General features: G+C 34.8%; 1 protein-coding gene across 1 annotated transcript; it reads right to left on the reverse strand.

The window, feature by feature from the left end:
- Positions 1–3,320: 3,320 nt before the first annotated feature.
- Positions 3,321–8,648, reverse strand: LOC140446567 (uncharacterized). The gene is made up of 2 exons (XM_072539131.1): positions 7,914–8,648; positions 3,321–7,616 (listed from the first exon to the last, which is right to left on the reverse strand). Exons 1-2 carry the CDS (start codon positions 8,646–8,648, stop codon positions 3,321–3,323), a joined length of 5,031 nt encoding a protein of 1,676 aa, XP_072395232.1.
- Between the last annotated feature and the right edge of the window lie 6,134 nt (positions 8,649–14,782).

The raw sequence follows: 14,782 nt of genomic DNA on the forward strand, positions 1-14,782 counted from the left end.
ACAGTGGCAAGTACTAGAAGAATCTGCAAAAATATACTACAAACATAGATTATATCAGCAAATTAAAAAGTATGGATGCTAGATTATTTGGGAATCCTTCTTCTCTATCTTTTCTCCTTCAGGATGCAATGGCGTAACCAGTCATGTCCTTTATTTGGTCTGACCCTCGTACTGGAAACGATACGTTACCTTCAACTATCAATCGCTCCATGCCGTCTTTTCTTTTAGTTATATGTCCAAAATATCTCAGTATATTTTGGTTAATAGTTATGATGAGTCTAGTTTTTATGTTAGGTTCTGCTCGAATTGAGTTTATTTGCTGCAGCTACTGCTGAATTTATGCGATGAGTGGTCCATGGTATGCATAACATTCTACGCTAGACCCTCATTTCAACTGCCATTATATGCTTTAAATCGGCTTTTTTTATTGTCCAAGTTTGTGAAGCATAGGTAGCGATAGGAAACATCAATGCTCGAACTTTAAGAAAAACTTGAAAAAAAATATGTTCACTTTATATACATATATATATATATATATATATATATATATATATATATATATATATATATATATGTAAAAGATAAAATCTTTTAGCGAAAACCGCTATCGCTTTATTAAATTAAATGGCCAAATATATGGCCTAGGAGGACAAATTCGTTAAACTTCCCGTGCTCGAATCGGTATCAATAAAGTGTTATGATCATTTCGGCCTATCCCAGCCTCATCAGACACTTGGGCTGATACAAATTCATACAAATTCAAACTCGGAAAGTCCAACGAATGTCTCCCAAAACTTCACTACAACCGTAGTTAGCTTACAAAGGCGCCACCTGCTTTGGCGGCCGCGAACGAAAACGATATGATAATATCTTTTTCTGTATCCTTTGCGCTATGCGAAATGTGTAAAAGATAAAATCTTTTAGCGAAAGCCGCTATCGCTTTATTAAATATATATATATATATATATATATATATATATATATATATATATATATATATATATATATATATATACCCGGTATTTAGGCGTTCCACGCCCTTCCGGTAGGGATCTATGGAGGAGTATGACCTAGCCGCAAGCCCTTATCTCTTGCCGTACTGCTCCACCATAGGCCGATCAGATACCAGCATATTCTAGACTAAGCCGCAGATTGATTTTAGAATTTTAAACTACTGCGTTAGCCTTTTTGTTTGCTATTCACCGAGCCGTAGATTTGAACTGACATCTCTCGCATTGAAGCGAAGGAGAAGCCAGCCGCCCAGCCCGCTTGGCTATCCGATCGACTTTAAATATCCGATCGATTAAATTAAATGGCCAAATATATGGCCTAGGAGGACAAATTCGTTAATACCGCTCGGATCGGTATCAATAAAGTGTTATGATCATTTCGGCCTATCCCAGCCTCATCAGACACTTGGGCTGATACAAATTCAAAACCTTTGGTGGCGCCTTTGTAAGCTAACTACGGTTGTAGTGAAGTTTTGGGAGACATTCGTTGGACTTTCCGAGTTTGAATTTGTATCAGCCCAAGTGTCTGATGAGGCTGGGATAGGCCGAAATGATCATAACACTTTATTGATACCGATTCGAGCACGGGAAGTTTAACGAATTTGTCCTCCTAGGCCATATATTTGGCCATTTAATATATATATATATATATATATATATATATATATATATATATATATATATATATATATATATATATATATATTATTTTCTGGTGTACCCATTTCTCTAAGTATATGCCACATTTTATTCCGTTTTACAGTATCGAAGGCCTTGGAATAGTCAACAAAGCATAAATATGTTTCTATGTTAAACTCTCGAGATTTTTCGATAATTTGACGAATATTAAGAATATGTTCTCTTGTTCCTTTATCTGGGACGAATTCGCATTGTTCTTGGGGAATTCGTGGTAAGAGAATTGATTTTAATCTTTCAGTGATGATGGTTAGAAGTACTTTGCTCGCATGGAATATCAATGCTACTGTACGGTAATTACTGCAATCTCTTGGTGAACCCCTTTTATACATGGGAATAAACGTGAGTTTACCCCAGTCATTTGGCCACTTTCCGGTATTCCAGATCTCATTGCAAATTCTAACCATTACTTTCGTCCCTAATTCTCCCATTTCTTTGAATATTTCAGCTGTTATTCCATCTTCTTCTTCTGCTTTTCTGAATTTTAGCTTTTCAATTGATGCCTCAGTTTCTGATTTCAATATTTGAGGTTTCTATTTCATAGCTTCTTTTCTCTGTATTATTGTCTGGGTCGTTGTTAGAGAATAGTATTTCGCAATATTGTTTCCACGCCTCTGTAATACCGTCTGGGTTTTGTAATGGTATTTCCACTATTATCTTTGATGATCTGTGTGTTCCGTTTGAATTCTCTTGCTAGATACTTGACTTTTGAGAAAAGTTCTCTTGATTGTTGGCGGTCAGCATGTTCCTCTAGTTGTACACATAGGTTTTTAATATAATTATTTTTGTTCCTTCTGGACAAGTGTTTTGGAGAATATTGACAATTAAAGAATTGATGAACTTGCTAAAACAGGATCAGTTGAAAAATACATTCATTCAGAGCCGGCCGTAGGAGTGCCAAAAAATATTGTTCGCGTCCGTATGAGAGCCTGAATCCGAACATAATATAACTATCATTGGAAAAGTATACTTGATTAAGCACATGGCAAAATGTATATTGGATAGGATGTTTGGATAAGGCTGAAGTATGGCGAAAAGCAGACTAGAGTCTGTGTTGGAACTTTGATTGATCTCCAACAATTGTTCGGGAGAAAACTTATTAAATTCCTTTCCCCGTGCGTGTACAGTACCAAATATTTTAGGACCATGGACTGTACAAGAGTTTCCTTCGATATAGATAAGCAGACTTCACGGCGATGGTTCAGTATGTGTTTGGTTTTATAGGGGTTTGTACTTAGAGAAAAATAAGCGTAATTAATCGATACTACACATTTAATACCGAGAAAATATTTACAAAGGCAATATTACTAAATAAAGAGTTCGCTTTAATAAATTGTTCATTTTTATACCGGCGTTTTAGGGGCGCGCGACTATAGAGAAAACTAATTGCACTTTTTTACCGAACTTTTGACAGTCTGTCAAATACAGTCTGTCGCTAAGATAAAATTCAACATTTGTGGAAACGAAAAATAAACTGAAATTAATATAAAATGTTGTTTTTACAACATACTCGCCCCCGTTGAAGCGCTGGCTTTAACACAAATAAACAGATTATATTATGCCAAGAGAGCAGGCGGAAGAAAAAATACATTACAATTATCATCTTATACTAACTTAAATTAAATCGTCATTGGGTAGAGGACACAATTTTGTAATAGAGCGCTTGAAGACTCCATCTTTAGTTTTCACCGAGGCAATTCTTACTCTCCCATCTTTTCCGGGAAAGACCTCAATAACTCTTGCTAGTACCCAATGAAGAGGAGGAGTGTTGTCTTCAATCAGCAACACGAGATCGTTAGGTTCTAGGTTTTTATGAGGGAGAAACCATTTAGGGCGATTTTGAAGTCTATTCAAATAGTCGATAGACCATTTTTTCCAAAACACTTGTTGGAGTTTGGACAAATGTTGCCATAAATTCAATCTGTTTTCAGGAATGTGGATCACATCTTTTTCAGGAAAGGACGTAAGAGATTGTCCAATCAAGAAGTGTCCAGGAGTAAGATACGTAAAATCGGAGGGGTCATTTGAAAGGGAGCAAAGAGGCCGGGAGTTGAGCACAGCTTCAATTTGACCGAGAACTGTAGTGAATTCTTCGAACGTAAGCTTAACATTGCCAAGGAGCCTACGCATATAATGCTTTGCGCTCTTTATAGCACTTTCCCAAATACCACCATGGTGAGGGGCTCGAGGAACTATAGTTTTCCAGCGAATATGAGATGAGGCCAAAAATTCCTTAATAGAACGAGAGCTTTCCTTTTCCTTGAAAAACTTATAGAGTTCAAACAGCTGGTTGCGAGCACCAAGAAAGTTCGTGGCGTTGTCACTGAATATTGTTTGAGGGAGGCCTCTACGGCTAATAAAGCGTTTTAGAGCGAGAAGAAACGTCTCCGTAGAGAGGCCGGAAACGACTTCAATATGAGCAGCTCGAGTCGACAAGCAAACGAAAAGAGCAATATACAATTTTAATAAAGGAGCCTTACGAAGGTTGGAAGACTTTATCTGAAAGGGGCCGCCAAAATCTAATCCGACGTGAGCGAACACTCGAGAGGAGTTTAAACGTTCTTTTGGTAGATCTGCCATGATCTGGGTAGCGGGTTTGGCACGAAACTTAAAACAAACCATACATTGGTGAGTGACCTTCTTGACTTCTCGTAGTCCATTTAAAGGCCAATATTTGAGACGAATTTGTGACAAAGTATTTTGAGGACCTGAGTGACAGAGTCTGACATGTTCTCTGTGGAGGATGAGACGAACTACACGATTTTTTGAGGGGAGGAGAAGAGGGTATCTTTGATCAAAGGTAACGTCTGAGTTTCTGAGGCGACCTCCCACCCGGAGCATTTCATTCTCATCCAAAAAGGGATTTAGGGGTAAAAGACACTTATTAGATAGAGTTTTACCTTTCTTAAGCTCAGAAATCTCACTCGAGAAGTTGGAATACTGAAGCATCTTAATAATCTTAAGTTCAGCGTTTTGAAGTTCGCTGACTTCAAGGGTATTAGTTAACTTGCGAGAAAGCGGTTTAGCATTATTAGCAAATCTAAACATATAGGCTAAAGTTCTTACAAACTTTGAAAAATTGGAGAACCTATCAGAAAGTGAGGTGAAGAAATCTATTTGATCATTTCGAGCGTGGAGAATGATTTTCCTTTCTTCAGGCAACTTGGAAGTATACCCCTTTGGGTTGTATTTCAATAAATCCAACTGAAGTTGATTTAAAAATGGAGGACCATGAAACCATAAGGACGAATTTATTAATTCAGAGGGTAGCATTCCTCGGGAGAGTATGTCGGCAGGATTCTCTTTGGATCGTACGTGCCTCCAGTGAGCATTAGGAGAATTATCTAAAATTTGTGCAACCCTATTTGCTACAAATTGGGTCCAACGAGAAGGATGTGAACGAAGCCAAGCGAGAACAATTTCTGAATCCGACCACATATTTATAGAGTCTAATTGAGATAACTTTTCTTTAACAATATTAGCAATATTTGCTGTGAGTTTACTACACAATAGAGCACCCATGAGTTCCAATCTTGGAAGGGTCAAGGGTTTTAACGGAGCAACGCGACTCTTAGATGCTAGAAGGGAACAAGACACCTGTTCTGATTTATAGGTCACACGTAAGTAGATACAAGCTCCATAAGCCTTTAAACTTGCATCTGAGAATGAGTGAATCTCAACACCAGTGATTTCTTGACTTAAAAAGAGACATCTAGGTATACTTAAGTCCTTAAAATGAGAGAGACTGCTAATAAAACTTAGCCATTCATGTAACGTATCTGCGTCAATGGTATCGTTCCAACTGATTTTGGAAATCCAAATCTTTTGCATTATAAGCTTAGCGACAACTGTAACGGGATTAATAAGACCTTGAGGATCAAATATTTGGGCAATCATTGACAGTACTTCTCTCTTAGTGTATGAGTTCTTTAGGGTAAAATCTGGAAGAGAGATTGAAAACGTGTCAAGAACAGGATTCCAGCATAAACCTAAAACCTTATTAGAGCAATTATCTGGAGCTATGACATAAGAAGAGTTTGAAGAGAGAGAAGAAATGTTTTTTAGAAACGAGTCCGAGTTAGAACACCATTTATGTAGAGAAATACATGCTGTTCCAAGTAAACTAGTTAATTCCTTGTGAGCTTTGAGGAGAGTTTGCTCATCATTAGCACCGTAGAGAATGTCATCAATATAACAATTATTTTGAAGAGCGTCACTGGCCAGGGGATATTCAGTTTGATGAGTATTTGCCAGTTCCATTAAACAGCGAGTACTCTGAAAACTGGCGCTTTTAGTTCCATATGTAACGGTTTGCAATTCCAGGCACTCAATATCTTTTTCCGGGGAGTCACGCCAAAGTATGTTTAACAGAAAGGTTTGATCAGGATTGATTTTAACCTGTCTGTACATCTTTTGTATATCAGTTGTGAAAACAAAGGAATATAATCGAAAGCGTAGCAAAATATCAAAAAGTTCCGGTTGAAGAGTGGGACCTTTGAGTAGGATATCATTTAACGAGTAACTACTAGAGCTTTTCATCGAACCATCGAAAACAACCCTAAGTTTTGTTGTTAAGGATTCTTCCTTTACTACACAGTGATGCGGGAGAAAATATTTATTTTCTAAATTTTCATTAGTAAGAGAGAGAGGGACTATTCTAGCATGTTCGAGAAAAAGATATTCACTAATGAACGACTTATATTGAGCGTATGTATTTTCATTTTTTAAGAGCCTATTTTCTAAATTAATAAATCTCTTTAAAGCTACTTTAAAAGATTCACCTAATTTTTTATGCGCATTTTCGCAGACAAGTGGTAGGTTTACTTGAAAACGACCCGAAGGTAAAATACGAGTGGTTTTATTAAATATTTGTTCAGCCAATTCCTCATCGGGGGTTAATTTACTAACGTGGGGAACTTCTTCAATTTCGAAAAATTGTTGTATCAATTTATCTAAATTATTCTCTTCGGATTCGGACTGAACAAAGAGAGAAACATTTGACTGAGAAATAGCCAAGTTTGAACTCCGATGAAAGACATGAGGGGGAATAGTACCAAAAATAACATAACCTAAGTGGGTATTCTGAAGAATGGGAAGATTCTTTCCTAAACGAATGAATCCATCAGTCAATAATTCGCTATAGATGTCGCCAGCTAGAAGCAAATCAATTTTACCGGGAACAGAGTACGAGGGATCTGCGAGAGTGAGATTAGGTGGAACATTTATTTTGCTTCTATCTAGGGTAGCTTTAGGAAGCCTACAGGTTATACTATCAAGTACAGCAAAAGAAGTTTTGAAACTTCTATCCTTCACATTATAGGAAAAAAATTCTATGTTAATCATTTGATTTGACATTGAGGTGTTTTCGGATATGGTTGATATCTGTTTAAAATAAGGGGTGAGGTTTAACTTCTCAACCAAATCACGAGAAATGAACGAATGTTGACTCCCATTATCTAGGAGCGCCCTGGCATGCATAGGTCTGCCATCTTTAGAATACACTGTCACTAAAGCGGTAGCCAACAATACATCAGTTTTAACTGATAAAGCAGAGAGAGAAGTGGCTGTATGAGAATCTGCAGTATTTTGTACTTCTAAAGGAGGTTTGAACGAACTGGTAGAAGCTTCGTTTTGGGCATGAGCATTATAAGAGGGCGGAGTAGATGTGTAAGCAACACGACTGGAAGAGCCTTGAGAATGTTTGGGAGCTTGAGCGTTGCGATCAATCGAGAAAGATTGCCTATTCGTGTTCCTAGAGGAAGAGACATTTTCAGAGGTACTATGCAAGAGCGAGTGATGTCTTTTCTTACATATACTACATGAGCGTGAAGAGTTGCAATCTTGAGAAAAATGTTTATTACCCAAACAATTCCAACAAAGTTTCTTACCTTTTACAAAATTAAATCTTTCCTGTAAAGAGAGACATTTAAAATCATTACACTGATAAATTTTATGAGAATTACTTTTACAACATATACAATTAGTATCCGAAAACGAGTTTGTTTGTAAATTAACTGATGAAAACAAAGATGTTTTTAATTGAGGTTTATTAAATTTTTTATCATTATCAGAAACGTTTAATTTTTCTTGAATATCACATTTTTTCTCGAGAAAACTAAAAAACTGTGAGAGAGTAGGTAAAGCCTTTGAATCTATTTCATACTCAAATGACCTATGCGTCGCGAAATCTAATTTTTGTAAAAATACTTCGATCAATAGTAAATCCCAATGTTCGATAGGTACAGACATATTTTTAAGAGCAAGTAAAGTTTGTTTACAAAGAGTTAAAAATTCTCGTAATGATTTTGCGTTACTTTTAGCTAAAGATGGAGCCTTTAACAATTTTTGGATGTGTAAACTAATCACACGCGATTTATTTTCGTATCTATTCTTAAGCGTGTCCAAAGCGATCCGGAAATTTTCTTCTACAACTTCTATATTTTCTATCAAATGTAAAGGTTCATTTTTTAAGAAAGATTTCAGATATATAAATTTTTGCACATTGTTTAGCTCCACATTATTGATTATTAGCGTTTCAAATAGCTGATAAAACGCGTTCCAATCGGCGAAGTTTCCTGAGAATACCTGCATCGTAATTTCCGGCAACCTAACCTTAGCAGTGGCTACAGTTCGTGGAGTATCGTTTGAGATGAGCGAGTGGGAGGGTAACTTTAAAGCTTCCATCTTATGCTGCAGTCCAGCTAGTGTAGAAAAGTATTTTTCCTCCATCAGTACCCTGTCTTCTGTTTCAGAATCGGTTTCATCGATTTCTTCAATCTGATCCATCACGTCTTCATATTTCAGATAACATGTTTTCAATTCGGTGTGTCTGAGTTGAAACTGGAGACCGTCAGTTTCTGCATCTGCGTTTTCTAGTAACCAGTTCGCTATTCTGGTAATCTTGGCCTTCAGTGGTTTTCTCTTCTTCTTGAGATCTTCCATTTTGACTTTAACAAAAGGTACTACTCCAAAAACAAATGCCTAAGGCCGTGCAAACACCGAATTCTTTAGAGAAATTAATGTTTATATTATATACTAATATCTGTATCACACGGCGAAAATAGAGTCAATAATGTTTATATTATAATAACCTGTAGAGCACACAACGAGAATAGAGTCAATAATGTTTATATCATATAATAACATGTGTAGCACACGGCGAGAGAGTTTATAGTTTATTAAAACGCGATAAATGTCTTAAATTACACTGAGAGTTTACTTTTCAATTAAATTTTTCGCACACGCGGTAAATGTCTACAAATGTCTACTAATAAATTTTTTAAAGAGATAGTCTTTTTGAAAAGCGGTTCACTTTGTGCATAAGCGAAATTATAATATGGAAAAATCTCACCCAATTTGTCCAGTAGTTTACAGCAACAGGCACAAACACCAGATAAAATTCACTTCTGTCCTTTTGTTTTAGAGTTTATCGCGACACATTAGTCTTTTCGAGGGTCTTTTAATCACATTTATATAAATATGCAAACCTAAGAGTAAAGTACAAATAACGCGATCACCAAACACAAAATCCGGCTCGAAGGACCAAAAATAATGTTGGAACTTTGATTGATCTCCAACAATTGTTCGGGAAAAAACTTATTAAATTCCTTTCCCCGTGCGTGTACAGTACCAAATATTTTAGGACCATGGACTGTACAAGAGTTTCCTTCGATATAGATAAGCAGACTTCACGGCGATGGTTCAGTATGTGTTTGGTTTTATAGGGGTTTGTACTTAGAGAAAAATAAGCGTAATTAATCGATACTACACATTTAATACCGAGAAAATATTTACAAAGGCAATATTACTAAATAAAGAGTTCGCTTTAATAAATTGTTCATTTTTATACCGGCGTTTTAGGGGCGCGCGACTATAGAGAAAACTAAATGCACTTTTTTACCGAACTTTTGACAGTCTGTCAAATACAGTCTGTCGCTAAGATAAAATTCAACATTTGTGGAAACGAAAAATAAACTGAAATTAATATAAAATGTTGTTTTTACAACAGTCTGCACATAATCTTAACAGACTCTATGGTTGAACATGTCTCAGATAAGGGACACCTTTACAATATAAGGCTTTTTTATCAAGAGTTAAGCTGTAGACTTCTGTGGTATAGAAACTGAAACAATCAACCATGCTTTACACAACTCCGAGGCACTGTATCGCAGGCTGCAAGTACTTTTTGAAAATTAACATGTGAATCTATAAACATATAGTACCTGCCGATCCATTAGATCTATAGGACATGTTTCCATAATTTTGGATGGAGTGAAGTGAAAATTTGAATAAATGAAAATTGTACAATAAAAAAATCGGTTGCAGTACGACCGCTGTATGGGAAGTAGTGGAAAGTGTGGAAAGAATACTTGGAGAAAACTTTCCACGACCTTCGAACAATACAAGAACCCACCATTAAAGAAGAAGAACCAGAAGAAATAAACTGACTGAAATAAAATAACTGAAATATTTAACGAAATATACAAGGCAGGAAAAATACCAGTAGAGTGGCTCAAATCGGAGATCGTACCATTGCCCAGAAAACCAGGAGCAAAAGTTTGTGAAGACTATATCACCATAAGCCTAATGAGCCATTTGCTGAAGCTGTTTTTAAAAGATTTGTTTGTTCATCCACAAAAGAATTTACCAGAAATGCTAGGATCAGTTTGGATTTGTGAACGCCGTTGGTACGAGGGAAGCTATATTTAGCGTGCAGGTATTGTTTAAGAAATGTAGAGATGTCAGCTGTGATGTTATTGCATGCCTAATTCACTAAAAGAAGTCTTTCGATATAAAGAAGACAGGAACTTCAGGCATGGAAGAGACCTAAAACTAATAGCTAACCTGTATTGGAATCAATCAGCGATGCTCCGAATAGATGAAGAATATACAGTCAGGTCCAAATCTTAAGGTGAGTGAGACAGGGGTGCATAATTGCACCACTAATATTAAATCTGTACTCGAGGCACATTTTTGAAGAGGCTCTAAAAAATATTGATTAAGGCATCTCAATAAATGGAGTCAAGCAATGGCCTGCGGTATGCAGATGACATAATAGTGTTTTTCAATACCATAGAAGGGCCGCCAAAACTTAATGAACAAAATAACGGAAACAAGTAAAACATGTGGCCTGGATATAAACACCAGCAAAACCAAGCTTATGATCATTAGCAAGGAAAACATAACGAGCAAATATATATATATATATATATATATATATATATATGTGAACCAAATAAGAATTAAACGTGTCTCACAGTACAACGACTTGGGAACTATAATCAATGAGTCGTGGGACAGTACTCAAGACATTAAATGTCGCATCGGAAAGGTAAAAAGTGCATTCTTGATTATGAGCTTTATGTTCAAGAGCCATGAATACACCTATATATATATATATATATATATATATATATATATATATATATATATATATATATATATATAGGTGTGTTCATGGCTCTTTAACACAAAGCTCATAATCAAGAATGCACTTTTTACCTTTCCGATGCGACATTTAATGTCTTAAGTACTGTCCCACGACTCATTGATTATAGTATATATATATATATATATATATATATATATATATATATATATATATATATATATATTTAAGGATTCTACAGTATTCACTGCCTTTCCTCGCTCAACCGTTTCCATCTCTCTCTGTTGTTCCATTCTCCATCGTTAAGTCCTCTCCTATTCATGGCGTCGTCTACTTCGTTCCTCCAGGATTTTCGAGGTCGTCCTCTTTTCCTCCTTCCTATGGGGCTCCATTCAATTATTCTCTTTATCCATCTGCTGTCGCTAGTTCTTCTTACATGTCCATACCACTTTAGTCTTTTTTGTTTTATATATGTTAGTATGTCTGTTTCTATTAATGTTCTTTGCTTTATTTCGTCATTACTTCTCCTATCCATTCTTGTTACTCTGCAGCATCTTCGCAGGCATTCCATCTCTGTTGCTACTATCTTACTGCTGTTTTTCTTGTTTATGATCCAATTTTCAGCCCCACATGTCATAATACTTCGCACTAATGTTTTATAAATCTGCGTTTTTGTCTTCATATTTAGGTGTCTATCCCACCATACTGAGTTAGGTTGTCGGATTGCTGTTCTTGTTTGTCATAATCTTTGTGTAATTTCTTGCTCTGTTGTTGACTTTTTCGTGATTATAAACCCCAGGTATTTGAATTTATCCTTTCCTTTGATTGTTACGTTGTCATCAATCTGTAGATCTTCTTGTCTAGATCTATGTCTTCTTCACTTGTAGATAGGTATTCTGTTTTCGCGATGTTATTATCTAGGCCAGCCTTGGTATATTCTTCTGGTAGTTTCTTCATCATGTAGCTGAGGTCGTCTTGGTCTTGTGCAATCATCACTTGATCGTCTGCAAAACTTAACGTATATAGGTATTCGTTCCGTACCGGTACTCCCATGTCTTTGCATTTTCTTTTCCATGTAGTCAAGGCTTTCTCTAAGTATATTTTGAATAGGGTTGGAGATGTGGAACACACATTCACATGAACACACCTTAGAAACAAAAATAAGGCTCCCTAAATGTTACGTGTACTCAGTGCTTCTGTACTTAGTAGAAACGTGGACATTGAAGGCGAAAACTATCAAAACTTCAGGCTTTTGAGCTATGGTTACACAGAAGGATCCTGAAGATACCATGGATAGGCAAAGTCAGTAATGAAGAAGTACTACGGACCATGAACACAACCGCTGATTTGGTCAACATTGTGAAGGGCCGTCAGCTGCAGTACTTGGGACATATAATGAGAAATCAAGGCAGATATAAGCTACTCCAATACACTTTGCAAGGTAAAATTGAAGGAAAAAAGACCACAAGACGAAGAAGAATATCCTGGCTTGCTAACCTGGGAGCATGGTATAGAAAGACCTAGTATAGAAAAGCACAGCTATTCCGTATATCAACCAACAAAATCATCATAGCCAGAATGATTGCCAACGTTCGAAACGTACAGACACCCTAATAAGTAGAACGACCGCTGTTAGAAAGATTTGTTTCCAGAAAATAAAATCAAAAGCTTAATGAAGGTAATTAATATAATATTAATATATGATTTTTATTCTAGAAGGTGATATTTCCTTTGCTTGCGTTAAGATCTTCTAACAAAAATGAATTATTGGTTTTTCTCTGTATTCTGTCCACAGCATCTTCGAGACTATTATAAATAGAAATCGGAGAAGGAAATCGTAAAGCAAGTCATGGAAAAGTAATATGGTAAATAGATTCCAACAAAATTCCCTAGACTTAGATAAAGATAAAGTAGCTAAGAAAAAATTCTTCGCCATTTCATTTGTCATTTTTTATAGACATATGGAAATACTGAATTCTAATGGAGCCGGTAGTCACCTAACAGTAGCTTCTACACACTAAGTAATTCATCTACTAAAAATATATTTTGTAATATATATATTGAAATGATATTAATTATAGGAGAAAGAAAAATAGTGTTTAAAAAAATAATTTACAAGTTATATACTAGATAATATTAGATATAAAAAGTATTTGGTTATTTTAATAAGTTATATAATATAGAATATATTTATATGAGGGCATTCTTAAGAAATTAACATATAATAAGTGTAAAAAGTTTTTTTTAATAATTATATATTTAAGTGAGCCATGTGCATAGGCAACCAAATATACTCTGAATAAATGACAGACAGAAATACTAGTTACGAATATAAAGTGGGGTTATTTGTTAATTTGAAATGTTTAGTTTACATATAGTTACGGATTTGAAATAGTGTAGTTTATTAATTTAGGTTGTTTAATTTACATATAAGTTTATATTCTGATCTGAAAAGCCTAAATGTCAATAAAATTTAACACAGAATTTAACCTTTGTTTACGGTAGAACCTTCGCGAATGGTTATGTCTGTGAAATGGACATAATCGAACATATACTTTTTCGAGAACATTCATATATGTAGGTAATAGAACAATTCGAATATGATTTCTTGCCAGATGGTTCTGGAACATTGAAAAGGTATAAATACTCGGTGATTTGGATTCAAAATGGCCAGTCAGTCAGTAAGCAGTCAGTATATAGTTAGTCAGAGGAGACACACAATTAGTAAGACAGTTACTATGGGGCCAGTCAGTCAGTAAGCAGTCAGTATATAGTTAGTCAGAGGAGACACACAATTAGCCAGACAGTTACTATGAAGTCAGTATAAGGTCAGACAGTTAGTTAGTAAGAAGACAGACACATTTAGTTACAGTTAGTGAAGTCAGTTGTTCAGTAAGTTCAAGATTAATCAGTCAGAATTAGGAAGAAAATATTAAGTATGCAATAATCAGTGATTTAGTATTAAAATTTGATAGTATTGGAAAGTATATTGGAAGAATATTTTGGAGATTGGAAGAAATTAGAAATGATATTATGATTGGCGATTAGTAGAAATGAAATTATAATAGTTATATGGTGATTGGATATTGGTATATTAAAAAGAAGAATAAATATAAATGCTATTAAGAAGAAAAATATTTTAAATTGGTGGAAGCTGATAATTGGAAAAAGTAATTTCACAAAAACAAGGATAACCGAAGCTGAGAAAAGACATTGAGTGGTGATTAAAATCTATATAGTGGAGAACATTTTCATCTAGGCATTCAGTGACAGAAAGGTACAAAATTTTGTTAATATAATTTAGTTAATGTCATAACAATTTCAATTTTAAAGTTTAAAATTTACATTGTTTATATAATTTAATTAGTTTCATAAGAATTTCAATTTAAAGATAGTTTATTTTAAATTTTACATTGGTTATGTTAGATATATATGTGTGTTTCATAATAGATACAATAAAGATAATTTCAAAAAGTGCTTACAAACTAATTCTTTGAGAACCGCGATAAAAACCCTATATATATATATATATATATATATATATATATATATATATATATATATATATATATATAAACATATATATATATATATATATATATATATATATATATATATATATATATATATATATATATATATGAAAGCGGTAAGTCATTTGGTTACTAAATTTGTAACCAAATAAATA

This window comes from Diabrotica undecimpunctata, chromosome 7, assembly GCF_040954645.1.
Source record: "Diabrotica undecimpunctata isolate CICGRU chromosome 7, icDiaUnde3, whole genome shotgun sequence".
Taxonomy (NCBI): domain Eukaryota; kingdom Metazoa; phylum Arthropoda; class Insecta; order Coleoptera; family Chrysomelidae; genus Diabrotica; species Diabrotica undecimpunctata.